Genomic DNA, 26,166 nt, shown 5'->3' on the forward strand with positions numbered 1-26,166 from the left:
ACACTTCTCCAAGAACTTGCTCATATGAGTTACAACAAATTTTAGTATCTTCATCTGACCTTGCACCCCTTGGGTTTTCTAATCTAGTGAGCTCTGGGGGATACAAGTTCCCCTTGGATTCCCCAGGATTGCACCCCCTATTTTCTATCAGCTCTAGACTGAGTCTGGGGCCATGATGAAAGCAGCGGAGCTCTGAGAAGGCAGCATTAGAGATATCTAGCACAGAAGCAAATATCAAGAGCAAGAACCAGAGAGGTAAAGAGGAAGATGGAGGTGGAGGAGAGATGGACAGGATGTGGGTCTCATTCTCTCTCTGAGTGTGTGTGTGTACATGTATATTAAAATGGGAGGAAGAAGGAGCCTCCCTGTTGGTACAAGGGGTTAAGGTGCAGCCTATGGAGCTGTTTGTGGCCACTGCAGCACGAGTTCAATGCCCGGCTGGCCAGGGAGAAACCCACAAGGTGAGGCAGGTCTCTCCTGTCTAGCCTGCTGCTCCCCTCAGCTGTGTATTTCAGTCAATCTGCCATTCTGTTCCCCACTCTGTCTCTAGTGAATCCTCTCACCCTCCGCACCTCTGGTCTGTACCCCAGTTCTTGTATGCATAAATAAATAAATCTTTAAAAAAAGAAGATTGGAGGAAGAAGAGAGTTCAATTCATTGAGTGCAGAGATCTCACCAGATCCCAATACAGTTTCTGACATACAATTGTTTGTGTGTCTGAATGAGCAATTAATTCATCTGAGTCCCAATGTATAGTACTTACCATTATACTGGAAACATGGAATGGATAGGCTAGACTTAACATTATACTTTTTAATGTGCAACAGGTTGAAAGTCAATTACAAACTTAAAAAATTCCACCTCCATAGACAGTTACCCAATCACCTTTGCAGCTTTGGCATTCCGAATGGTGATGAGTTGTTGTGCAATGACTGATAAAACTTCTATGTCAATTCGATTAAATTCATCAAAGCAGCACCAGGCTCCAGACTGCGCCAGACCACTGAAGAAGCGCCCCATCATCTGAAATCAAAATAACGCCATTCAACTTAGTATTTCATATGTAAATTCCTTCAAAAGTTAAATTTTCAGCTGCACTATTAAAATGCAAAGAGGTGGTATCTGCAAATAAACTCCTTTCTGTAAGAGCAAATATCTTTTTGCCCCTTTCATTTGAAGCGGATTTTAATTTTTTTTTAGATTTATTTATTTATCCATACATACAAGAACCAGGGTACAGACCAGATGCGCGGGAGGGTGAGAGGCTTCACCAGAGACAGATCGGGGAATAGAACAGTCAGACTGACAAAATACACTGCTGAGGGGAGCAGTGGGCGAGGCAGGAGAGGTCTGCTGCGCCGTGTGGGACCCTCACTGGCCAGCTGGGATCAAACTGACGCTGCAGAGGCTGTGGACAGCCTGTCTAATCAGGTACCAGGCACTAGGGCTTGAACATTTGTTTTGGGGGTGGGGCAGGGAGACACCCCCAATACTCTGAATTAAGTATTGGCAGAAAGCAGGGGTAATTCTATAATAGGTATCAAAATATTTATATAGGTAGTGAAGAATAGCATGGCTGAAAATGTTAGTAATAATGTGGAAACACCTGGAACAAGACAAGGATGTCCACTCTTACCACTGCTTTTCAATATAATACTGGAAGTCCTAGCCAGAGCAATAAGACAAGAGAAAGACATACAAGGAATCCAAATAGGAAAAGAAGAAGTCAAACTATCACTATTTGCAGATGATATGATAATATACATAGAGAACCCCAAAAACTCCACAGAAAAACTAATTCAACTCATCAATCAGTTCAGTAAAGTGGCAGGATACAAAATCAACACACAAAAGTCAGTAGCCTTCCTATACACAAACAATAAATCTGAAGAAGAAATAAAAAAAAAAACCATCCCTTTTATTATTGAAACAAAAAAAATCAAATATTTGGGAATAAATCTAACAAAGGAGTAAAGGACCTATACAAAGAAAACTATAAAACACTGTTAAAAGAAATAGAAGAAGACACAAAGAAATAGAAAGACATCCCCTGCTCATGGATTGGAAGAATAAACATTATTAAAATGGCCATCCTACCAAAAGCAATATACAGATTCAATGCTATTCCAATAAAAATTTCAATGTCATTCTTCAAAGAAATAGAACAATTATTGATGAAATTCATATGGAATCACAAAAAAACCCTGAATAGCCAAAGCTCTCCTGAAAAAAAAAAGAAGGGAATGGAGGCATCACACTCCCAGACTTCAAACTATACTACAAAGCCATAATCATCAAAACTGCATGGTATTGGAACAAGAACAGACATACAGACCAATGGAATCAAATAGAAAATCCAGAAATAAACCCACAGATTTATGATCAACTAATCTTTGACAAAGGAGCAAAGACTATGCATTGGAGCAAAGAAAGTTTGTTCAATAAATGGTGCTGGGAAAACTGGGTTGCTACATGCAAAAGAATGAAGCTTGACCACTACCTCACACCATACACAAAAATCAACTCAAAATGGATTAAAGAACTAGACATAAGACCTGAAACCATAAAATACATAGAAGGAAATATAGGCGAAACACTACGTGATATTCACATCAAAGACATCTTTACAGACACATCACCCAAAGCAGTAATAGTGAAGGCAAAGATAAACAGCTGGGACTACATCAAATTAAAGAGCTTCTGCCCAGCAAAAGAGACAATAACAAAACAAAGAGAAACCCCACCAACTGGGAGAACATTTTTGCACACAACACTAATGATAAAGGACTGATCACAAAAAATCTGCAAAGAGCTGATGAGACTCAACAACAACAAAGAAAATAATACCGTCAAAAAATGGGCAGAAGAGCTAAAAAGAAACTTCTCTGAAGAGGAAATGCAAATGGCCAACAGGCATATGAAAAAATGTTCAACATCACGTGTAATCAGGGAAATGCAAATCAAAACTACCATGAGATACTATCTCACACCAGTAAGAATGGCACATATTTAAAAAACTAGCAACAACAAATGTTGGCGAGGGTGTGGAGAAAAAGGAACTCTCCTGCACTGTTGGTGGGAGTACAAACTGGTCTAACCACAATGGAGAGCTGTGTGGAGATTTCTGGACCTACTAAACATAGAGCTTCCATATGATCCAGCAATTCCACTCCTAGGTATTTACCCAAAGGACACAGAAACATCAATTCCAAAGAGCACCTGCATCCCTATGTTTATAGCAGCACTATTTACAATAGCTAAGCTTTGGAAACAACCCAAATGCCCAAAAATAGATGACTGGATCAAGAAGAGGTGGTACATATATACCATGGAATATTACTCAGCATTCAAAAAAGATAAACACATGCAATTTGCAGCAACATGGATGGCGCTGGAAGGGATCATGCTCAGCGAAATAAGCCAGAAAGAAAAAGAAAAATACCGGATGATCTCACTTATAGCAGGAATCTAGAAAACTTAAATAAGGGACCAGGAAAATGAATAACTATAGGAAAGTGAAAATCAAAATCAACAAAAAACTATGAACCAGAGACACTTTTTGGGGGCTGGGGGGCGGGAGGGAGGGATTGGGGTCAGAATGGGGGGGTTGCAATTGTATGGGGAATATAAAAATAAAATTTATTATTAAACAAAAAGATGTACATATACACAACGGAATATTATCCAGCAAGCCAAACAGATAAATTTATGCCATTTGCAGCAACATGGATGGAGTTGGAAGACATAGCAAATATGGCAACTATCAAGAGATGTAACCCACATGTATAAACATCTTTGGAGATCTCAGTATTTTTGAGTATATAGAGGTCCTGTAACCAAAAAGTTGGAAAACCAATGCACTGAAAAATCTTATTATGAATTCTCACCACACATATTCTAACACATTTCACTTTTAATACACAACTCTCTGAATTGCTCATCTCTTCCTGTAAGTTTATTCCTTGTTCCTAAATGCTCCTGCTCGTCTACCTTCTCATCTCACTTCTTTTTACTCACTGATGTGTACAGATTCTTTACCACCATTTGACAAATCTGCCCCTGGCCTTGTTTCTACCTGAATGACCCAGACCTACTTGTGTTGATTCTTCTCCCTTGCTCTATTTATTCCACTTACTCACCCCTTGCCCCACTGGTTTTTCCTTGTTTGCCATCACCACATTCTCTTCTTCTTTTGTCATATCACATTTCAAGTAGAGAAAGCTATACAACACTTAATAGTGTTCAGAAGCTAGAACTGTACCTTGTAGTCCAAACCATCAGAACAATTAAAGACCACACACTGAATGGCAAGTGCTTTGGCTAGGTCTTTGGTAGTTTCTGTCTTTCCAGTGCCAGCAGGACCAGCTGGTGCACCTCCCAGGTCAAGCTGCAAAGCCCCCATAAGGCAAAGGTAGCAGCGATCCTGAAGAAATGGGAAACTGACATTGTTGAAGGGAATTGACAAATCCCTAAGTCCTTTCCTTTCCATAGAAGGAGGACCATAATTTTCTATGAAAGTTTTTACAGCAATAGAAATGTACTCAAAGATCCATGCATATAATTAAGTAATATAAATCTCTGCTTCACAAAGATGTATTTATGGCAAATGCTTTTCAAAAATTAATGTTAGATGAAACTTTTCAGTACTATTTTGATAAAAAAGCACTCTTGTGTTAACATTAACCAAGTGATCAGTGACTTACCGTGAGTGGAGTAATAACTAATCTTGGGCACGCACCCAAATATTCATAGCCATAGGTATACTGAGAGAGCGCCATTCTAGCCACACAATTATCCAGGTCTATGTCCCAATAATAGCGCAACTGTCTCTGCCAGTCAAAGGATTCGACCTGTTCTACCTACATTAGCGATAACAATGATGTACATATTAGATGAGCAAATCTCGTAAAGAAACACATGATTTTGCTTAAATGAAACAGTTACCTTGGCTTGAATAAGTTCTGTGACTATGTCTCTTGCATGTACATCAATGGTAATTAAGGCAGTTATGATGTTTCTGTGTAATTTAGGAAGACTGCCTCGAACTAGTGCAGCCAGGGAGTTTAATCTCTAAAAATTAAAAAAAAAATCATCACAATGAATTATCAAATATCAGCTAACATGTATCTTCACCGCCCCCCCCACTGGCATCATTTCATATATTTATTTATTTTTAAATTTTATTTTATATATTTTTACATCATTTTTCATTTTTTGCACAATGTATGCATTTTCATCTTGGTTATAGTCCCTATACGATTCCCACCACCCTTGTTTTGATCCTACTCCCTTCTCCTGCCCCTGGTTTATAGTTGCTTGTGATTTTGATTTTTACTTTATTATAATTAGTCTTTTTCCTGGTCCCTTATTTAGGTTTTCTAAATTCCTCCTATGAGTGAGACCATCCGGTATTTTTCTTTTTCTTTCTGGCTTATTTTGCTGAGCATGATCCCTTCCAGCTCCATCCATAACATGTTTCTTTTTACTACTAAATTTGGAGTAGGAATTTGCCAAAAGTATCTAATTTAAAATATCTATAATTCTGTGACCAGCCAGGATACAGTTGAACTTATTTAGTTCCTATAAGACATTTATGAAGTACATAATATCTTTACCCCACACCTTTCATTAGAAGAAAACAGGGTCAGAGAGGGCATCCACATAGCTATGATGTGGGAAAAGTGAGACTTGAGTAGACCTTTGTCTCCAGGAAAGCCCATTCTCTTAACTACCATGTAGTGATGTCTCTACAGAAGACCATTCTTAAAAATTAAATGTGGTTAAGGAAGTATGCCTCATTTTCAGGGGTTGTTTTTCCTCTGATAATCAGAAAAAATGAGCATTTTAACCAAGCTTATGAGAGATTAAATGATAGCATTTTTTGATGAGACTGAGCTCCTGATTTTCACCTTAACAGTTAAATCTTTTTCAAAGAAGAGCAGCGCTTCTGAAGGCCTTGAAGTGCTATGTTGAGCCAAGTCTGGTCAAGAACCACCTCAGCATAGAGGTCAATGGGATATTTCTCCCGGTGTCTTTCTCTGGGTTTCTTTAAGATGAAATGTTATGGAGGACCTTCATGAGAGTTTTCTTTGACTTCAAGAAAGTAATTTTCTCATTTTGTTTTAAGGGTGATTTCTTTAAAAAAACCCAACATTGCTTGGAAGGACAATTGAATTCGAAGTTAGAAATTAGGTACAGCTATAAAATGGCATTTCCCACTTATACCTGGGAATATCATAGAATTGATTTAGATTCAATCAATTAATTATTGTATTATTGCCTAGGGGTTCTATAAAATAGTAGAAAAACACATTTTGAGTCTAAGAATAGGAATGGCACCAATTCTAGGGTTTTCCTGGATTGAATAAACTTTGTGCAAGATATCCAGGACATAATACAATTTCTCCTAAAATGTTGCAAGCCATTATAATAATATTTCCTTTTGAATTTTTTTATTCTTTTATTTTTTATAAGTATTCATATAAATACCACAAAAAGCCAATGCAGTGTCCCTAAGAAAACTTTAACATAAATGATTTTAGTGAGAACCCCAAAGCTTGGTGAGTTATGTTGAGTTTTAAAAATTCTGAAATGCAGTGAATATGCATTAATCATGCCAATAAAAACCACAGACACCATCTTGACAGCAATATGTTCAATGTCACTCTGTTAAATATCTCACCTCAAAGTTTACTTTTTCAAAATCTTCCAGGGCCTCCAAACAATCAGAATCTCTTTCCAAACACTCAGTCAAGTCACGGCACCACATGATTTGGGAAATGGTCAGGATCACCTGCAGGGAAATATCTTCTTTAAGTGTGGGGTGTATCTCACCTCCCCGCCACCAAAAAAATCAGACATGGGAATTTAAGCAATGGGAGTTACTTGAGAAGGGTGGCCAGCAATCACCCATGTTGTCCTCGGTTTTCCCTGATAGTCAGCGATGGCAGCTTTGCACAGGCGACGCAGAGAGTTGAACATGGCCTCTTCCACTTTACCAAGCCATTCCTCCACATTGCCTCGGGCTTTAAGGCCTTTTCCCAAGTTAACCTGGATTATCAGAGCAATGACAACACAGCTGCCTTTTCTGGGACTTAGAGGCTATCCTCCTTTGTATTTCCAAGACAGAACCCTGAGTTATTTAAATACTGAGAACTGAAAACTATTGGAACTTTCTATTGATATCCCACTCTAAACCTAACTCCCCACCCCAACCCCCCTTATTGTTTTATTTTACTACTTCTTTTTGGAGTCCACTGTTAAAAAGAAATCTACATGTACAACATGTATTTCTTCATTTTCTTATTCTATTTGCTGTCATCTGATTTTTGGCTTCGGCCAAAAATAGAGGTTTTCTCTAAATTTTAACTCATTAAGGCTCCCAGTGGTCTCCCAATTGTCAGGTACAACTGACAGTTTCAGTGCTTTTCCTATTATTTCTTAGACTTCCAATGACCTCACTGCCCTGCTCATCTTGGTTTCCCACATCAATTCTTCTTCTTCTGTCCTCCAGTGACATTTCATGTTTTCCCTAAATTCTAGCCTTGGTCCTCCCTACATCTTCAGTGCTAGTGATAAGCATATTCTTTTATAAACAGACAAATTAAGGACAAGTGAAATGTTTATGGGCTCCTGTCACTTCTGTAGAGTCACCACTGTGCTCTTACTGGGCTGAAATCCTTGGCATTTCCCTGCACAGTTCCTCCGTATGATATGCTCTCCTCTCCATCTTTCTAGGCTCCCTGTGGGAATATGTGTGAGTGTGTGTGTGCATGTGTATTAGTGTGTGTTTGTGTATGTGTGTGTGTGACCTCTGTGGAGTCACTTGTCTCCTCCAGATCTTGGTATTCACTGTCTGCCAGGAGCTACCATAGCCAACAATAACAACCAACACTTTTGTTGCCCATTGTGGGCACTGTTCTAAGTAATTTACATGTAGTATTACTTGCCATGCCTCAGCATTTCAGTAACCAGGCATTTTTAATAATCCTATTCTATGGATGATATTAAGAGTGTGGGACTTGAATCCAGGTGGCCTGGCAGTAGAACCAGCACTTTTAGCCAACAGTCCACTCTTGTGCCTCTTGTCAAGAGTTCAGACATGGCTCCAGTTTTCTCCACTCTGTTCCCAGTAACAGAGCATGTGCATGTCATTGCATTTAACAGGCTGCTTTTCAACTATTTGTTTGACTATGTCTTCACTAGACTTTGTGTTCTTTGAAAGTAAGCATTTTATCTGGGTTTTCTTTGAAACTGCTGAGCCAGCAAATTATCAGTATATAGTAGTGCTTGATGAATGCTCAGAGTGAGAATGAATAAAACTCTAACCTCAACTCTGTAAGAGTAACAAAGTTTACTTATGAAGAATTATAAGCAAAAAGCAGCTTACCTTTTCTCCCTCTGGTGATAGCATCGCTAAAATATCATTTGTAAAAACCTTTTCTGGTTCTCCATCAACACCAGGAATTTTTCCTTCAGCAGGAGGCATGAGAGCAAATTCAAGCTTTGAAATGGAGTCAAAGCATTTCCTTAAGTGTGGCTGCACAGCTTGGGGATTCCTTGTCTGGGCCAAAATCTCCAGAAGTTCATCATTTGATAAGAAGTAAAATCTGGATTAAAGAAAATACTTAGAATATAACTTTAAATTGAAGCAAAGCCTCACATGAATGTTGAATCCTTTAGCCATATCGCTTTCCAATTTACTAATTTCCTGAACCCATAACCTACTGGTGCTTGGTTTCTGGGGGGAGGGGAATACATTTTTCTAAATATATTGTTGTGAAGATTAGTGTAGATGCATTCTGAGCATCTAGAATTATTGCCTGATACATAAAACATAGATGTTTTTATAGAAATTGTAAAAATTGCTAGCTCTTATTATGATAATGATTTGTTCACATGTCTATTATTTGGCTGTGGTGAAGATATATTATTTTCCCTAGAACTTAAACTCGTACCTCGTATATATTTGGTATTCAATACTATTCAATTATATTTGTATTCTGTTCAATTTGTTGAGTAGATGGATGGGTGGTTGCAGCAACCTTATTTGATTCCATGAATACACACTATGGGCCATGCTTATATGACCCTGCATTGGGTTTTCTTGGATCTTGCCCAACAGGGCCATTTTGAGGCATGAATAAAGGTAAAGTATGGAGAAGGGGCCCACTTGGAAGCCCAGGGAAAACAGAGAATGATGAGGGTCTGGCCAGAGAAGACACATAATATATGTGGAGCAAGTGGCCTACGTCAATCCCTTAGGATTGGAGGGAGTGGTAAAGAGCCCATGGCGGTCCCACAATGGGAGAGATGGGGCCAGAAGGACCAGCCATGTCAAGCTTCTCACACCATCTTCCTGCTCCTAACCTGGAAAACCTCAGAAACCTAACAGGAAATTGGGGAAAGTTGATCACTACACATCTTCATTGTTTCTAAAGCAAATTAGCCTTGTCACAAGCTTGGACTAGGGAAGGGGAGAGCTTTATTGAAATAAGTTCAGAGTTTCTTGGTTAGTACAGATCATTTACTGAGTTAAGGTAACAAGAGGTAATTTTTTTTGGTATTATTACCTGAGAATGACCATAAAATTAATGTGACTTCATGGAGATTTTTGTCCAGTGGGCAGGAAGAAACCAGCCCATAGCAGAGTATGTAGGGGGCAATGATTTAGCTAGAAATAAAGATGTTTTTGGTTATACAATAGAGTCAGAATATCATAGGTTGTTTTATAAGCTTACCTTGGAAAGATAACTCTTTTTGATTCTAAATATGTCTCTAAACACTTCTGAATTTGGTCAAGTAATGCATTATTATTTTGAAAAGTCTCCAGAAGTCCTGTTCATTGAAGAAAACATATTGGTAAAACTGTGTTCACATACATAGAGAATACAATTTTAAGTGTAAGTAAAATGTGATACTAATATTTTAGAAGCTTTGGTTTTATTTGATAAAAGAGTGATCTAATAAATTAAAAATTGGGGAAGAATTTGGCTAAGAGAGTTAACTACTACATTTAATAATAACATTAATTTCAATATTAATGTAAGTAATTGACATAGATGAAGTATTTATTTTGAAATAATTTTAGCTGACATTCTTCACTTTTAGGGGCTTAGGAGTATGCAAGCCAAAGCTAAACAATTGCCGCCTTCTTCTCCTTAACCTTCCAAACAAAGTCAACCTCTAAATATTGTACATTCTCTGTCACTTTCTTACTCTTATTTCTATTTCCTCTGCCATCTTTAGATGCAGAAAGTGTGGCAGAGGGGTTGTTTTCCTTTTTCACTAAAGTATAGTACCTTAAGGAGTAAGAGTCATGTTTCACTTAACTTTGTAGTTCTGGTGCCTATCACAGTTCCTGGCTTCCCACCTGTCCAAGAATCAAATCCAGTCTTTATCATGGTCTCCAAAGCTCTATGTGATCAATGACCCAATCCAGCCCTCAACTGGACAGCCTAAATAAAAGAAACTGTGAGCCGATAAAATGAGTTACCTCGGTCTTTTTTGAACAAGTGAACTAAATCATGAACTGGAAAGTCCTATCCAAACAGTTTGGCCCACAACAGGCATATGAAAAAATGTTCAACATCACTTGTAATCAGGGAAATGCAAATCAAAACTACCATGAGATACCAGCTTACACCAGTGAGAATGGCACATATTAAAAAAACTAGCAACAACAAATGTTGGCGAGGGTGTGGAGAAAAAGGAACTCTCCTGCACTGTTGGTGGGAGTGCAAACTGGTCCAACCACTATGGAGAGCTGTGTGGAGATTTCTGGACCTACTAAACATAGAGCTTCCATATGATCCAGCAATTCCACTCCTAGGTATTAACCCAAAGGACACAGAAACATCAATTCCAAAGAGCACCTGCACCCCTATGTTTATAGCAGCACTGTTTACAATAGCTAAGCTTTGGAAACAACCAATATGCCCAAAAATAGATGACTGGATCAAGAAGATGTAGTCCATATATACCATGGAATATTACTCAGCATTCAAAAAAGATAAACACATGCAATTTGCAGCAACATGGATGGAGCTGGAAGGGATCATGCTCAGCGAAATAAGCCAGAAAGAAAAAGAAAAATACCAGATGATCTCACTTATAGCAGGAATCTAGAAAACTTAAATAAGGGACCAGGAAAATGAATAACTAAGAAAGTGAAAATCAAAATCAACAAAAAACTATGAACCGGAGACACTCTATGGGGGGTGGGGGGTGGGGAGGGGAGGGATTGGGGTCAAAATAAGGGGATTGCAATTGTATGGGGAATATAAAAATAAAATTTACTTAAAAAAAAACAAAAAAACAAAAAAAAACAAACAGTTTGGCCCACCACACTGACCACAAGGTGCCATGGTAGACAAAAATCATTAGATTCTGGCTAATGGCCTTGCAGTTTCTTGGAGGGAGAAGGCCCAGAGCCCATATGCACAGTTGTAATGTATTACATCTGCACATGCCTGGGCACAACCCAAACCACAACTAGCTATGACATTGTTCTTCTCTGCCCCACCTTGTGGACCTACCCCTTGTATATTGCCTTCTAAATCCTTTTGAGGATCCAGGTTAAATTCTTTCTGGCACTGGTTTTCTCATGCATGAGTCTTTTTTTTTTTTTTTTAAGATTTATTTATTTATCCACACAAGCACTGTGCACAGTCAGAAGCATGGGAGTCGAGAGAACTCACCAGAGCCAGAGCAGGGAACAGAACAGGCAGACCGACGAAGAAATACACTGCTGAGGGGAGCAGCGGGCGTGGCAGGAGAGGTTTGCCCCCCCCCATGTGGGATCCCCCGCCGGCAGCCGGGGACTGAACAGGGGACTGAACTGGGACCGAACCGGGGACGGAACCAGTGCTGCAGACAGCGCCCAACCGCTGCGCCACCAGGGGAGGCCCTCATGCATGAGTCTTTAATAAAGTCTTGCCTAAAGACTGACGTATAAAGTCAGTTATACCTAGTGCTTGCTGGAATTCTTTTCTTAGAGAGCAAAGGGCCAATCTTTTGTTTTGGGGCCTATAACACAACCCCACACCAAACCACACTTGCCCCTCTGGCCTTACCTTCTAAGCCCTTCTCCTTGTGCATTCTACTCCAACCCACTCTGGTTTCTTGCTTACAGTCATACATGTTATGCGTGCTCTAGCCTTTGTACTCTCAACTTTTAACATTTCCTCCTTTAGGTCCACATAAATATCATATTTTCTCATTGCTGCAGATTTCTGCTCAAAGAACACTTTATCAAGAAGTCTTCCTTTACACACACACATACACACCAGCCCCCAGGTACTCCTAGCTCCTTTGCACTGTTTAATTTTACTTCATAGCTTTATCATCACTTGAAGTGACATATACAGGTCCACACTAGTTTTCCTAAAAACCCTTGGAATAAGTTTTTAAAATTTCAATAAATCTAGTAAAGACTGGGGCATCACTCTGAAATCAAACGCGTTAATATTTGATTAATACATGCAAAAGGTTTGTATACACACATTAAATAGATGTGGTAGGCAGAATAAAAGCCTTTCAAAAATGTTCACATCTAATGCTCAAATCTGTGGATATATTAGTTCATGTGTACAAAGGAGATATGGAGATTATCTTGGACCATCTGTTATATTCACAGGGATCCTTATAAGAGGGAAGCAATAGAGACAGAGGTGGGGAAGGAGATGTGATGATAAAAGCAGAGGTTGGAGTGTTGCAATTGTGGCTGGACAGGACCAAGAGGCAAGGAACACAGGCACTTCCAGAAGTCCCAAAGTTTTAAAGTTTTTAATTCTATCATTCCATGGTGCAATATTGTGATTTATAAGAAACACATATTTTGTTTATTTAGGTAAGCAAAATATATTTCTTATACATATTTGGTCTTCATTCACAGCTACTATCTAACAGCTCCCAAAAGTCTTGGAATTTCCTAAGTATTCAGAGTTTTAAAGGTGTCTTTTGTTATGTGAATGAGGTGACTATTTGGGAAACAACTGAGGCTGATGGTTGGTTGCCAGGGAAACCTACCTGAATAAAGGGTGGAAGTTCTAGTCTTATTTCCCCTCCACTGGGGGCAGGGGGCTGGAAATTGACTACTGTGTAATGTATGTTGTGTAGACTCCATAAAACCCAAGAGAAGGCGGCTATGGAGAGCTTCTGGGTTGGGGAACAAGTGAAGAGTTGGGAGAATTAGCACACCTGGAGAGGATAGGAAAGCCAAGTGTCTTCTCTACATACCTTGCCCTATGAAGCTTTTTCATCTGACTTTTGACTTGTATCCTTCGTAATAAATCAGTGATATTGTGAGTAAATAGGATTCCTGAGTTTTTGTGCCCTCTAGCAAATTAGTCAAACCTGAGGAGGATTTGCAAACTCTTGATTTATATCCAGTCAGAACCTGGGCTTGCGCTTAATGTCTGAAGTGGAGTGTACCCCCAAGTTATAAAAAGAGCAAAAAGAAGCAGATTCCTGAGCACCAAAACAATGAATTGACTGAAAGATAATGATGTTAACACTATTAACACCTACTAACTACCAACAACAAGAATGGTGTTCAATTCACATTGCTTAGCATGAGTGTCAACTGTATTACAAATATTCTTGGTCATCACTGCTAACTAGAACTAAGGGGTGAGTGTCCCACGTGCCATCAGACTCTTACATGTACATGATTTTAAAGTCTTTATTTTTGTCTGTTTTAAAAAACAAAATGTTTTATACCTGGTTGAGTTGCTGCTCGTAAAGCATTAGGCAGCCGGTTCACCTTCCTCATGATTTCTTTCCATGACTTATCCACTTGAAGGAACATCTTGGACTCTGCAGGTAATTGTCTCTGAATATCTGGAGCATTAAAAATGCTTTCTAGATAGAGCCAGTTTCTCTGGCAGGTCAGCCACTCTTCCTAGAAGAAAATATGGACATTGCTAAATTTGAAACATCAAACTGAAAACATATAATTACCTTGAAAATAATTACATGAGCCCTCACTGTATCGCTTTTCTTTTGAGAACTTCTCACTGGTCCTTGAAAGGAAATCTCTTTAAAGTGTCCAAGACTTACCCCAATCTGATTCAAGCCACTTTCTTCTGAGCAGAGTTATAATGAGACTATTGTGTAGTAACTAGAATGGACCCTGAGAAATAAAATTAACATTCCCAGGAGACATTCTAGAAGGAGGCCAGATGCTTACTTAAAGAAATCTGAAGGATTGGGAAGTAGTAAGTTTATTTTATCTCCAAATACAGAAATGATTATCAACAAAAGATTTTTTCTTTGGCTTCAATTATTTCTGTATTCTTCCATTCTTTAAAAGAATGTCAAAAAAGTCAAAAGTGAAACCTGTTTGTGACAAAATGTGATAATACAAAAGACTGAGAGAAGAAAATCACTCATCACCTCTCCTTTTAGAGATAATCACTGTCAATTGAAGAACGCAGAAATGCAGTATTAAAATTGAAGTCTGTAGACCCCACCTTTCCTCTCTGCCTCCTGTCATCACACATTTAGGCCCAAGCTTTATGTCTCACTTCTCATTCCAGATATGGGGATTATGACTAACCCCTAATGTCACAACCATTCTTTGTTTACCTCAGGACTCAAACTTTCCATTTGTTAATTCTCACGATGGTCCCCACTGAGCACTGGCTTCTAATAAGGATCCTCTGTGAAAACATGTCCTTTTCTTTGAACTGTACTCCCCTTCATAGGGCTCAGCCATCAGTACAGAACACTGGACAGAGGTCAGATTTTAAGGGGTTCATTGAAGAGGACATGTTCCTGAAAAAAACTCTATGAACTAAATTAAAAAAATTATCTTTTTCTATTTATTATTTCAGAGATAACTTTTGATATTAGAATATACAGTCACCCACACATAATTAAAATCAAACTAAAATTATGAAATTTAGGAAAGAGAATAGGTAGGGTCAAAGTGAAATCATAAGTAGGTTCTTTGGTTGACTAGGGGATAATCCAAGGGAGAAGAAAATAAAAAAGGAGGTGTATACCACAAGGAAGGGTACCAAGGAGACTTCAAGCAATGGTGATTGTTTTCCAATAAATAGGAGGTTGCTGTGGCAAGACTCTAGGTAGCCTACACAATCTAGTAATCATACCCTTGTGTGATTCTCTACCCTTGAATGTGGTACCACCTGTGACTTGCTTCTAAGTATAGAGAATATGACAAAAATAACAAGATGCATAAGGTTGTAATAATTTGTCTTGCCAGGAGACTTTCTCTTATTTGCTAGACTGTTGAAGCAAGTTGCTGGGGAAGTCAACAGGGAAGAACTTCTGCATGCAGTTGCTGAGGATGGCCTCTGGCTGACAACCAGAAGAGCTTCGTCCTAAGGTACAAGGAAATGTTTTTTTTGCCAATAAGTTGAGTGAACCTGGAAGTGCATCTTTTCTTAAGAATATCTGATGGGAACCCAGTCCTTATCCACATGTTGATTGAAATCTTGTGAGACCCTAAGTAGGAGATCCAGTTAAGTCATGCCCAAACTTATGACTCGCAGAATTGTTATTGTTTCATGCCACTAAGTGTGAGGCATTTTGTTTCACAGCAGTGGTAACTAATAACAAGGGTGATGGTAATAACACTGAAATAGAAAATTGTATAGAGAAGAGCTTAACATGTTTGCATTTTCCTTATATGCTAATCATCATAAGATGTCAAAATTAAATCTTTAAACTACATAATATTATTGATTGATTGAACAAATGATTTCTAAAATACTATGGCTCTCTAATTATCTAAATTCATGAATTAAATTATCCTTACTCACCAGTGTTTGATTAAATAAAGCAAGGTGTTTAGACCAGTCATCCACTCGAGTCTTCAGTGGGCCAACATAACGTGAAGAGGCAATGGTTGCAATGTTGATGGTGCTGTCATCAAGAAGGACCTTAAAAGGAGGAGGATATACATACAACATTATATGTTTCCACTCACAAAGATAATTATAGCTTTTGAATCCCAAGAATCCATTTAAAAGCCAACTATTTAAATGAGTAGTTTAATTCTATTTCCTACCCATCCAATTCTCCTTATACTCTTCTCTATGGCTTACAGTCCACTATGATGTTCTTTCAAAGGTCATCAAGGGAGTTTTGATTGACAAATCTTGGCTCTTTCTGTAATTATTAATGACACAAGTTTTCTTTCTTTTTGTTCAACACTCTTCTTCTTTCTCTACCTACTTTTAGGTATCTGGCAACTTCTTTATACCATTTGATCATCCAGGTCTTTATTTCTTAAAGTAGTCAAAAATTGCAAAATTAGCCATCTTCTCTATCAAATGACATATCACTTTTCTTGAATTATTTTAAGCAAGAGGAAAATTGAACTAATTCATGTCAAGTTCTGAGTGATTACAGTTTTCCCTCTTCTTCCCTACCCTACTTCTCTCTTTGTGCAACTAAAAAAAATGTATCTGTTAATCTAAAAGATTTTAATTGCTCTATTTAAATTATAAACTTCTTGAGAGCAGAGGCCCCGACCCCTGGCATCACTTGACCTCGTACTGAATGAGGATCTGCTCTCTCCCAGGCACTGCATGGAGTCAGGTCTGGTCTTGCTCTTCCAACCTACAACTGAAAAGTCATTTTATCTCCAATTCTGACCTGGGTACACTCTAATAGACCAGGGATTTGCTTTTTAAATTAGTCCATAAGACCCAGATTCCTTGCCTAAACAAATGTCTTTAGATTTTAAGTCACTAAGACTGTAATGATTGTTAGATTTAGTTTCTTATGTTCACAAAGCTAGGTCATCTGCTCCTAATCAAAAAGAGTCCAGTGAAATTAGCTTTTTAGTGTGCTATAAACCTGAAATGCTCATTTATATTTCTTTGCCTCATTGAAGTGGTTTGACCAAGGAGAACAAACCAGCAAAACAATAAGAACAGTTCTTAGACTCAGTGAATAACATCTTGGTTACCAGAGGGAACAGGAGTGGGGTGGGTGTGAGGGGGCAGAAGGGGAAGGAAGAGCTGTTGAGAAATGGTGGCAGGGTTGTGGCACTGGATTGTTAGTGGAGGGTAAGTGAGGCACATTCACATATGGCAGTGTGAAGTTATGTAAACTACAGGTGAGTAAATAAAACTTAGTGTAAAAAAAGCATGATCAGATCCTAAGATTAGAAAAATGAATGGCTTGAAATGCCATTCATTTTCATCTAAGTCTATCAAATCTTTCCTCTTTAAGGTCCAGGATTGGTCTAGGAAGAATTCTAAGATCACTTCAGTGATAATTGATTTCTAGGCTTTTCAAAATGCCTCAGGGGTTATTAACTACAGATTACAACTCATATATAGATGTGTGTGTGTTTGTGTGTGTGTATGCCATTTTTATTATTTTGCTGAGTATTTCATATACACTCATGCATGTAAATTTAAATTTTGCATTCCCAATTAGTTTTTTCCTATTTAGTAACTATCATATTTAATTCTTTCATCATAATCTTTCATAGAATACTTTTTTTTTTGGATTAAGTACTGTTTGTTTCATTTTTTTTAAATTGAAGTATCAGTGTCTTATAATATTACATAAGTTTTAGGTGTGCAGCATTATAAATCAACATGTGTATGTTCTGCTTTAAGTTTTCTCATAGAATACTTTGAACTAGGTCTGCTTAGAATCTTTACCATAAGTTTTCAATAACCTAGTTACTCACCTGTATGTCATCTGTGCCGCCTAGGATAAATACATCTTTGGTATCACGGTGAGGGAGAATGACAAACTCAGTTGTTTTCCAAGAATCCTCCACCTTAGAAATAATTCAAATTTTAGTATATCTAAATTTCACTTGTGTGTAGGCACTCAGTAAATGCATGTGAAATAAAATAAGTGAAAGCACCACACAATTGTCCCATTCTCCTACTCCCTTTAAACTTCTTACATCTTCTTTATGGATTTATTGATGATAGCAATTTACTTAATTTTATTGACTAATGTTAATATATGGGAATAATTTGTGATATTTTAATGTGTATTCTTAACCACTTTATGCTTTCATTAAAAGAAAAATTGTTTTTATACAGATGATCATTAGGCATGTAAGTAGGTTTAGAATAAGGAAGTAAGTATCCTTATTCTAAAGTGGGGAAGTTTTCTCCATGTCTCTTTGAAGCATTTTATACAGTCTTCTTTGGTAATTTGAAAGATAACATATTTTGCTATAGAAGAGCTTCCTTGGTATGTGGTTATTAAATAAGCATGCACATTTCAAACCCTGTTGTCATCAAGTTCTGACTGGTCTATTAGCCAAGTAGAAAAAGGACAATTATAGAAATTATTATAATAATAAAGGTAATAAAATTTAGGAAATGACAGGATGACTGATTTCGAGAGGACGCAATGTTTAAAAATCCATTTAGGTAGGGCCTCCCCGGTGGCACAGCAGTTGAGTGCTGGGTTGCGAAGCTGCCCGCAGCCTCTGCAGCTTCGGTTCGATCCCTGGCCCCTGGGCGAGGGTCCCATATGGCTTGCAGACCTCTCCTGCCGCCCCTGCTCCCCTCTGCAGTGTACTTGGTCTGTCTGCCTGCTCTGCTCTCCCCTCTGGCTCTGGTGAATACTCTCACCCTCCCGTGCTCCCACTATACACAGTGCTTATATAAATAAATAAATAAAATCTTTAAAAAAAAATCCATTTAGGTAGAATCAAAAGTTGCTGATCTTGAAATGATCAAGAGAATATGAATATGAAAACCTTTACATTGCTTCAGAATGAATATTTTTTCAGATTTACCTTTTTAAGAAGTGTTTCTAAGGCAGCTTCTCCAGAAGCTTGTCCAGAAATGTCTTGGATTTCTTGGCCAAAGTGAAAAACATGTAACTCAGCAAGTCTCTCCAAAGTTAAAGGAACTTCAAGGTCCAATAATGTAGCATCAATTGTTTGTTCAATAGCTGCCCAATGTCTAGTCTTCAAAGTTGGATTCCTCAAGTCAATGATAACTGGAAGCTAGAAAACAAACACTCTCAGAGACACTTTACATTTTATCTTAAAAACATAGCCCAAGGCTTCTGGATTTAATTCAGGAATACAGAGAGTTGGAAAGAATACCATTTACACTCTTACAATAAAGAAACTTCTGGACAAACTGCAAATCAACTGCTTGTATTGAACCTATCACAAACTGTGATTGCAAGGCAACCAAGGACCCGAGAGTTTGCTTTCTAGGGTCAGATAGAAGATTCAGCCAATTTGAAAAAATAAATCACTAAAAACTGAGTGTGAAGTCCTGGAGGTTAAAAAGATAGAGGTGTTCACAAGGAAGACTGGGAAGAATCATAAGAAAATCTACTTATGGTTCTGGCTGGGGCAGGGAGAAGTGTGGTGGTGGTGGGAAACATCAGCCACTATTGTAGCTCTAACCAACCCATCTCTCTTAACTTCTCTACAGAACAAATTAATGTGCATGGAAAAGAGCAATAAAAACTCATTTCAAGGCATTGGAAATAACTCATTGTACGTATCTGCATATAACTGGAGAAACATAACAGGAAAATTAAAAAAAAATTTCTTATGAAGGAGAGACAAAAATAATTCTAGGTCCATTACTATAGCTGGAGGAAAGACAGCAATACTTGTGAAGGTCAGAATTCTGAGAGCAAGGATGCAGTGTCCTGCTAAGATATAAGCTTAATAAGAACAGGAGGGATGCTCCTCCTTATCTTTCCCTCCAGGCTAACAAGTATTGAGGAAAGATAACAGAGGAATACAGAGTGGAAAGTTGCAAGAAATAGTCTCTCTGGACACAACACAAGGAAGGACCTAACATCAGAATGAAATAGAAATTGAAAAAAAAAGAACTTTGGCCAACCAATTATAACTCTAAACCTAAAGTATCATTAGAACAATTTATTTATTTATTATTTTAAAAAAGATTTATTTATTCATTCATTCATTCATTCAGTCAAGCACTGGGTACAGTCAGAAGCATGGGAGGGTGAGAGAATTCACCAGAGCCAGAGGGGAGAGCAGAGCAGGCAGACTGACGAAGTACACTGCTGAGGGGAGCAGCGGGCGGCAGGAGAGGTCTGCGCGCCATGTGGGACCCTCGGCAGGTAGCCGGGATCGAACTGGCGTTGCAGCTTCGCAACCCAGCGCTCACACACTGCGCCACCGGGGAGGCCCTAAAGTATCATTAGACAATTTAATATTGTTAAATTGAAGGGTATGAAGGGTAACTATATGAAGGGTAACTATATGAAGTGTAACTATAGCAACATCAAATCTCAAATCCAGCCTACCTCCCAAATAAACTTAGTGTAATATATTACACAAAAAGCTAAAATCACTCTTCTCAAGGGGGAAAATTTGCTTCTCGCTGTGTCTAAAGCATTGCTTATTTTTCCTACCGATCTCTTCTTTTAGTTTTTTCATCTTTTTGAAAAATCAAAAACTGCTTAAAAGGATAAAATCATTTTCCTTTTCCTTCCAATTTCAAGGACTGGCTTAACAATTACAGGTTTCAAAGAGGTAGCCTTACACACCAACTAGGCACACCTGGAAGATGGCACATATGTTTGGTGCCATGGTATAAATGGACAAGCGCTCTGGCTTCATCTGACTGTGTAAGATCTAAGTGGGTCAGTAGCTTGGCATCCTTACAATTCATTCCTATACTCATTCCCCTAATACTTGGAAAACCCTTACATTGAGGATTTCTTCTACCCAAGACATTCAGTTACATGATTTGGTCACATGAAGAAAAAGCTGTAAGCCGTGCCTCAGCAAAAATTGAATGCGTCTATCTATCCTCTCTTTTCTCTCTGCAAGGAAGATTAAACAGAGAATTCCTAACTCATTCTCATTAACATGAAGTAGTACCTGTTTGACCTGGAGATTTTGAAATAATCTTTACTGAATTTACCTTTTCTTTCATGCTTTCCACCTTGCTTTTTAGCTGAGGGACTACACTGTTGGGTGGCAAGCCTTTTTCCAGTTGAGTCACAAATTTGGCGTATTTAGAAACTTGACTGTTTAGGAGTTCTGGATCCAGGCTGTCAAATTTGGACTGTGAAAATTAGAAGTTAAAAAAAAAAAAGAAGATAAGACATGATAAAAGGAAAGCTTAAAATAACTTTTTCCCCTTTATTCAGAATTTCTCAGTAGTGAAATTGCTTATCCAAGTCAATTCTAATTAGAAATGGTTTTACTTATTAAAATTGATATAGCATAACAAGCATCACTTGTTGAATTCTTTTATATCCTTATCTCCCATACCATCAAATGCAGTATTACAGTCCTTATAATTGATTCCTGAGGCAAAATCTTTGCAATGAGAAAGTTTGCTAATTTTTGTTCTTGTTAACTAGAAATTTCTTACCTAGTCATCTCCTATTATTTGAACATGCCCTCTTAATATAAATGGTTTTATTAAAACATTTCACATGCATATATCGATAAATATCTTTCTCATATAAAAATATAAATGTACACATATATCAAATTATCAGGTGGTCAAATGGATGAATGCAATAACATTTATAAGCCTTAATTTTTTATTTTCCCCCTTAGATTCAAAATTTTTCTTCTCTTTCTGCTCCTGCATGGTTTTTTTTTTTTTTTTTTTTTTTGTACATTTCCTATGGTAAATTCATCCCACTCTGGAAGTCACTGATCTAATCTTTGGTAATAATTAGAAAACTCTCTAAGCTTCTTTACTACTCAGGGACATTTTCAATTTCTGAGATATGTGATAAATGAGCTATACAAGAGCATTTAAAATTCTTGATGCACAATGTATATTTGCTTGTTTGTTTTCAGTTTTCTTCACTGGAATGTAAGTTCTGTGTGGGTTTGGACTTTGTCCTTTTTATTATCCCTGGGTGCTCCCACCACCTAGAACATTTCTGAGAAACATGTTTCTGTGCCATGGTTATTTAACCAAGACATATCCCTTCTAATTATTGGCATCAGCATAAGTAGAAAGAATGAATAAGTATAAAACATGTTTGTGAAGTTGATGGTATTTCTTACATGTCCATATCACACTTGTAAGTTTAGATGGTCATTGATTCTGCCTCTTAGAGAGTTGACCCTGAGACAGTTTTTTTTTTTTTTTAAAGACATGTATATTTATTTATTTATTTGTTTGTTTGTTTGTACATGCACTGGGTACAGTCAGAAGCGCGGGAGGGTGACCCTGAGACAGTTTTAACATCAGAGTATATTCTGGAAACCAAACTCTATGGTGGTCTTTGGCACTTGGCCCCGTAATTAAGAAAATTAAGAAAATTAAGAAAATTTACTACAACATGGATGGACCTAGAGGGGTAACACTCAGTGAAACAAGCCAGAAGGAAAAAGAAAAATATTGAATGGTTTCACTTTTAGGAGGAATATAGGGAAACCAAATAAAGGATCAGGGAAAAAATACTAATAAAAATAACAAAACTATCAGGCACCATAAATATGAGACATTTGTAAGAGAGGGGGAGGAAAAGGGATCAAAACATGGGAGACAAGAGCACAAGGGACTATGGTGATGGTTCATGGGTGAACTGATGATGGGAATTTTATGGGGAATACACAATGATGTAAAAGATATGAATGAAAAATTTTATTTATTTATTTATTTATCGATTTATTTATTTATTAATACAAGCATTGCAAGAAGTGCGGGAGGATGAGAGAATTCACCAGAGCCAGAGCGGGGAGCAGAACAGGCAGACTGACGAAATACACTGCTGAGGGGAGCATTGGGAGTGGCAGGAGAGGTCTGCGTGCCATGTGGGACCTGTGCCTGGTGGCCGGGGATCAAACCGGTGATGCAGAGGCTGTGGGAAGCTTCGCGACCCAGCGCTCAACTGCTGCGCCACCAGGGAGGCCCATAAATGAAAAAAATTTTAAAAGAAAGGTAAAGTAAAAAAAAAAAAAAGGAAATTTAATACTAAGCTCTCAAAGGAAGATCTTAGATCTCATTACTCTGATTCCATTCTACTCAGTGAACATGATTACTTCTTTTTTAAATAAAAGGCTATCAAGAACAGAAGCCTAAGCTAACAGAAATCTAAAGTGTATAGATCATAAATAAAATCCTACAATCAAGAATACTTTATAATATATCATGACAGTAACATGTTCAGAAACCATAAAGCAAGTGAATGTCATGCAATGAGATCTTTTGATGATTCCTTCATTTAACTGTTTTAAATGAAGGACCAGAGACACCTGTCATATAATAGTGCATTCTGCTCTGTGGTATATAATGGTATATAATTTAAAGAGTTGACCCTGTGACAGTTTTAATGTTTTAAATTATATGGTATACGGATGGTCTCACTCATAGCACGAATCTAGAAAACCTAAATAAGGGACCAGGAAAAAGAATAACTATAAGAAAGAAAAAATCAAAATCAACAAACAAGTATAAACCAGAGACACACTATGGGGGGGATGGGGAAAGGAGGGATTTGGATCAAAATAAGGGGGGTGCAATTGTATGGGGAATATAAAAATAAAAAAAAATCTGCAAATAAAAAAATTATATATCATATATAATTTAAATTTTATTATATTATAAATTGTATAATATAATATAATTTATATGATATTGACAGTTTTAAATTATATGGTATATAATTTAAAGACCTTTGTGCATTTTCCATAAAATTATAACATTATGCATCTTACTAAAATTAAGAATACACCATATTATTTTAAAATTATAATTTATCTTAGAATTTTAAGTTTAATTAATACAAAATGATTTAAGAATTGAGGTTTTTTTTTTTTACCTTTGACCATTCTTCCTGGAGTTGATCCCACTCATATAAAGAATCCCAGAGCAATTGTTTGAGCTTCAATTCAGCACAAACTTCTTCCAAAGCATCAAACTTGGACACTTCCACCTTTAAAAATATAATAAGCAAAATACACTCACTATTTAGTTTTCATATATAAAGATCTTATGTTATCCTCCTCATAGTAATTCTAGATATAGCGACTACTTAGCAGAAAATGGGTAGATCCTAAATGGGAGAGAAAAGATGAGATAGAAACAAATGAAAAAGATGAAACAAATCTCAAAACTCCATATATATTCAAATTTCCACTTGGGTGGCAAAGTGTAATTCTTTACACTGCCTTAGAACTTAAATATTCCCCAAATACATTAAATATTACAAGAGTAATAAGGAGAGAACAGCCTGGTTTTTGCTTTTTTTTTTTTTTCCTCTTTTAACCATATAAAGGGTTATAGAAAAACCTAAGAAGCTATTTTCATGAGAGATATTTTGAGATTGCCTTGGCTCAGAGGTGGAAAAACTGTCACAGGTTTGGTTGCACAAAAATTGTGAGCCCTGTGATAAGTTATGGCTTTGAACATTCTATCCAATTCTATCCAATAGCAGAATATGCATTATTTTCAAGAACACCTGGATTACCTAGGTTAGGTCAACAATGGATAGACAAGCTACAAAACAGCTCTTAGAAAATTTAAAAAGACTGAAATCATACCAAATATCTTTTCTGATCACAGTATGAAACTAGAAATCAACAATAACAGGAAAGTTGAAAAATTTGCAAGCATGTGGACACTAAGCCAACACAACCCCTGAAATCAAAAGGAAAATTAAAAAAAGAACATTGAGGCAAACAAAAATAGAAACACAGCATATAAACACCTACATTGTGCTGCAAAAGCAGTTCTAAGAGAGAAGTTTATAGAGATAAATGCATATATTAAGAAAATAGAAAGATCTCAGCAACTTTACAAATTAAGGAATTACAAAAAGAAGAAAAAATTAAACCTAAAGTTAGCGGAAGGAAGGAAATAACAAAGATCAAAGCAGAAATAAATGAAATAGAGACAAGAAAAACAATAGGGAAGATTAATGTGACCCCAAGTTGACTTTCTGAAATGGTAAGTAAAATTGATAAAATTTTAGCTAGACTAAGAAGAGAGAAGACAAATAAAATCAGAAATGTAAGGGGAGATATTATAGCTGATATCACAAAATACTTAGTAACAGACTACCATGAACAATTACCTGCCAACAAATTTAAAAACTTAGAGAAAGGGATAGATTTCCAATTTTGAATCCAGAAGAAACAGAAAATCTGGACAGAGTAATAACCAGTAAAAAGATTGAATCTGTAATAAAAACTTTGCCACAGAAAAGTCTGGATGGCTTCACTGGTGAATTCTATCAAACATTTAAAGAAGAATTAACACCAATTTTCTCAAACTTTTCCAAAGTTGAAGAGGCAGGAACACTTCCAAACTCATTTTATGAAGCCAGTGTTACCCTGACATCAGGGTACTCATTAAGAATTAGTAATAGATGACTGGATCAAGAAGCTCCACAAGATAAACTCATGCCATTCACAGCAACATGGATGGAGCTAGAAGGAATTCTGCTTAGTGAAGGAATGAAAAAGAAAAGAAGGAAAAAGAAAAATATCAAATGGTTTTATTTATAGGAGGAATATAGGAAAACCAAATAAGACATCAGGGGGAAAAAATGAAAACACAAAACACAACAAAGCAAAAATAAACAATTACAAACCAGAGACATCCTGCAGGGGAGGAGGAGGGAGAGGGATCAGAGGGAGGGAGGGAGGGACTGAGGTGATGGTGCACCGGTATGTTGGTGAAGGGAATTCTATGGGTACTGCACCTGAGGGTGGGGGGAAGCATTGTTTAAAAATGAACAATGATGTAAAACAAAACAAACAAAAAAAAAGAATTAGTAATGATCTCTTAGGCCATTTAGGGCTTCACTTCTTAACCCCCCCCCTCAAAAGACTGAGAGTTACAGAAGGAAGATTGGACCTGAGATGATTATAAAGGGAAAATTGGTCAAGTATAGAGAGAGCAAGGGAACAACTCAGGTTTTGGCTCAAGCAATGCTCTTTTTCTGATAGCAGTAGTATTTGATCAAACAATGTTTCTTCTGTACCTCCTTTCCTACTACATACTTTCCTATCTTGTATGTCAGTTAACAAAACCTGGAAACAACTAGTTTTCTCATGTGTAAGCGCCCTGCCTCAAGTATTCTATCAGTCACATTATAGAGTGCCACGTTCAAGAGATAGATGTGCATTTCCACATGAGGTCAAGTCACTTCAAGAATTCTGGACAGATTAACAAAATCTCCTTCATTGTGGTGGATCTCTACTTTTGACCTTAGGAATCTTTTCTCTTCTCTTCT

At 37.3% G+C, this 26,166-nt stretch overlaps 1 protein-coding gene across 1 annotated transcript in view; it reads right to left on the minus strand.

Moving 5' to 3' along the window:
* The window catches only part of DNAH6 (dynein axonemal heavy chain 6), a gene marked incomplete at its 3' end in the record, with an annotated part of 180,030 nt that overhangs the window by 116,236 nt on the left and 37,628 nt on the right, over nt 1-26,166 (minus strand). The window contains exons 16-29 of the mRNA XM_084235770.1: nt 23,749-23,862; nt 20,880-21,023; nt 18,752-18,964; nt 17,678-17,770; nt 15,789-15,908; nt 13,723-13,903; nt 9,741-9,837; nt 8,390-8,609; nt 6,886-7,050; nt 6,683-6,793; nt 4,945-5,070; nt 4,704-4,859; nt 4,262-4,423; nt 886-1,023 (exon numbers count right to left, since the gene is read on the minus strand). Of these exons, the coding sequence (XP_084091896.1) occupies nt 886-1,023; nt 4,262-4,423; nt 4,704-4,859; nt 4,945-5,070; nt 6,683-6,793; nt 6,886-7,050; nt 8,390-8,609; nt 9,741-9,837; nt 13,723-13,903; nt 15,789-15,908; nt 17,678-17,770; nt 18,752-18,964; nt 20,880-21,023; nt 23,749-23,862 (2,040 nt within the window). The remainder of the gene's footprint in view (nt 1-885; nt 1,024-4,261; nt 4,424-4,703; nt 4,860-4,944; nt 5,071-6,682; nt 6,794-6,885; nt 7,051-8,389; nt 8,610-9,740; nt 9,838-13,722; nt 13,904-15,788; nt 15,909-17,677; nt 17,771-18,751; nt 18,965-20,879; nt 21,024-23,748; nt 23,863-26,166) is intronic.

The sequence above is a fragment of the Talpa europaea genome (genome assembly GCF_964194135.1).
Source record: "Talpa europaea genome assembly, chromosome: 6".
Classification (NCBI taxonomy): Eukaryota; Metazoa; Chordata; class Mammalia; order Eulipotyphla; family Talpidae; genus Talpa; species Talpa europaea.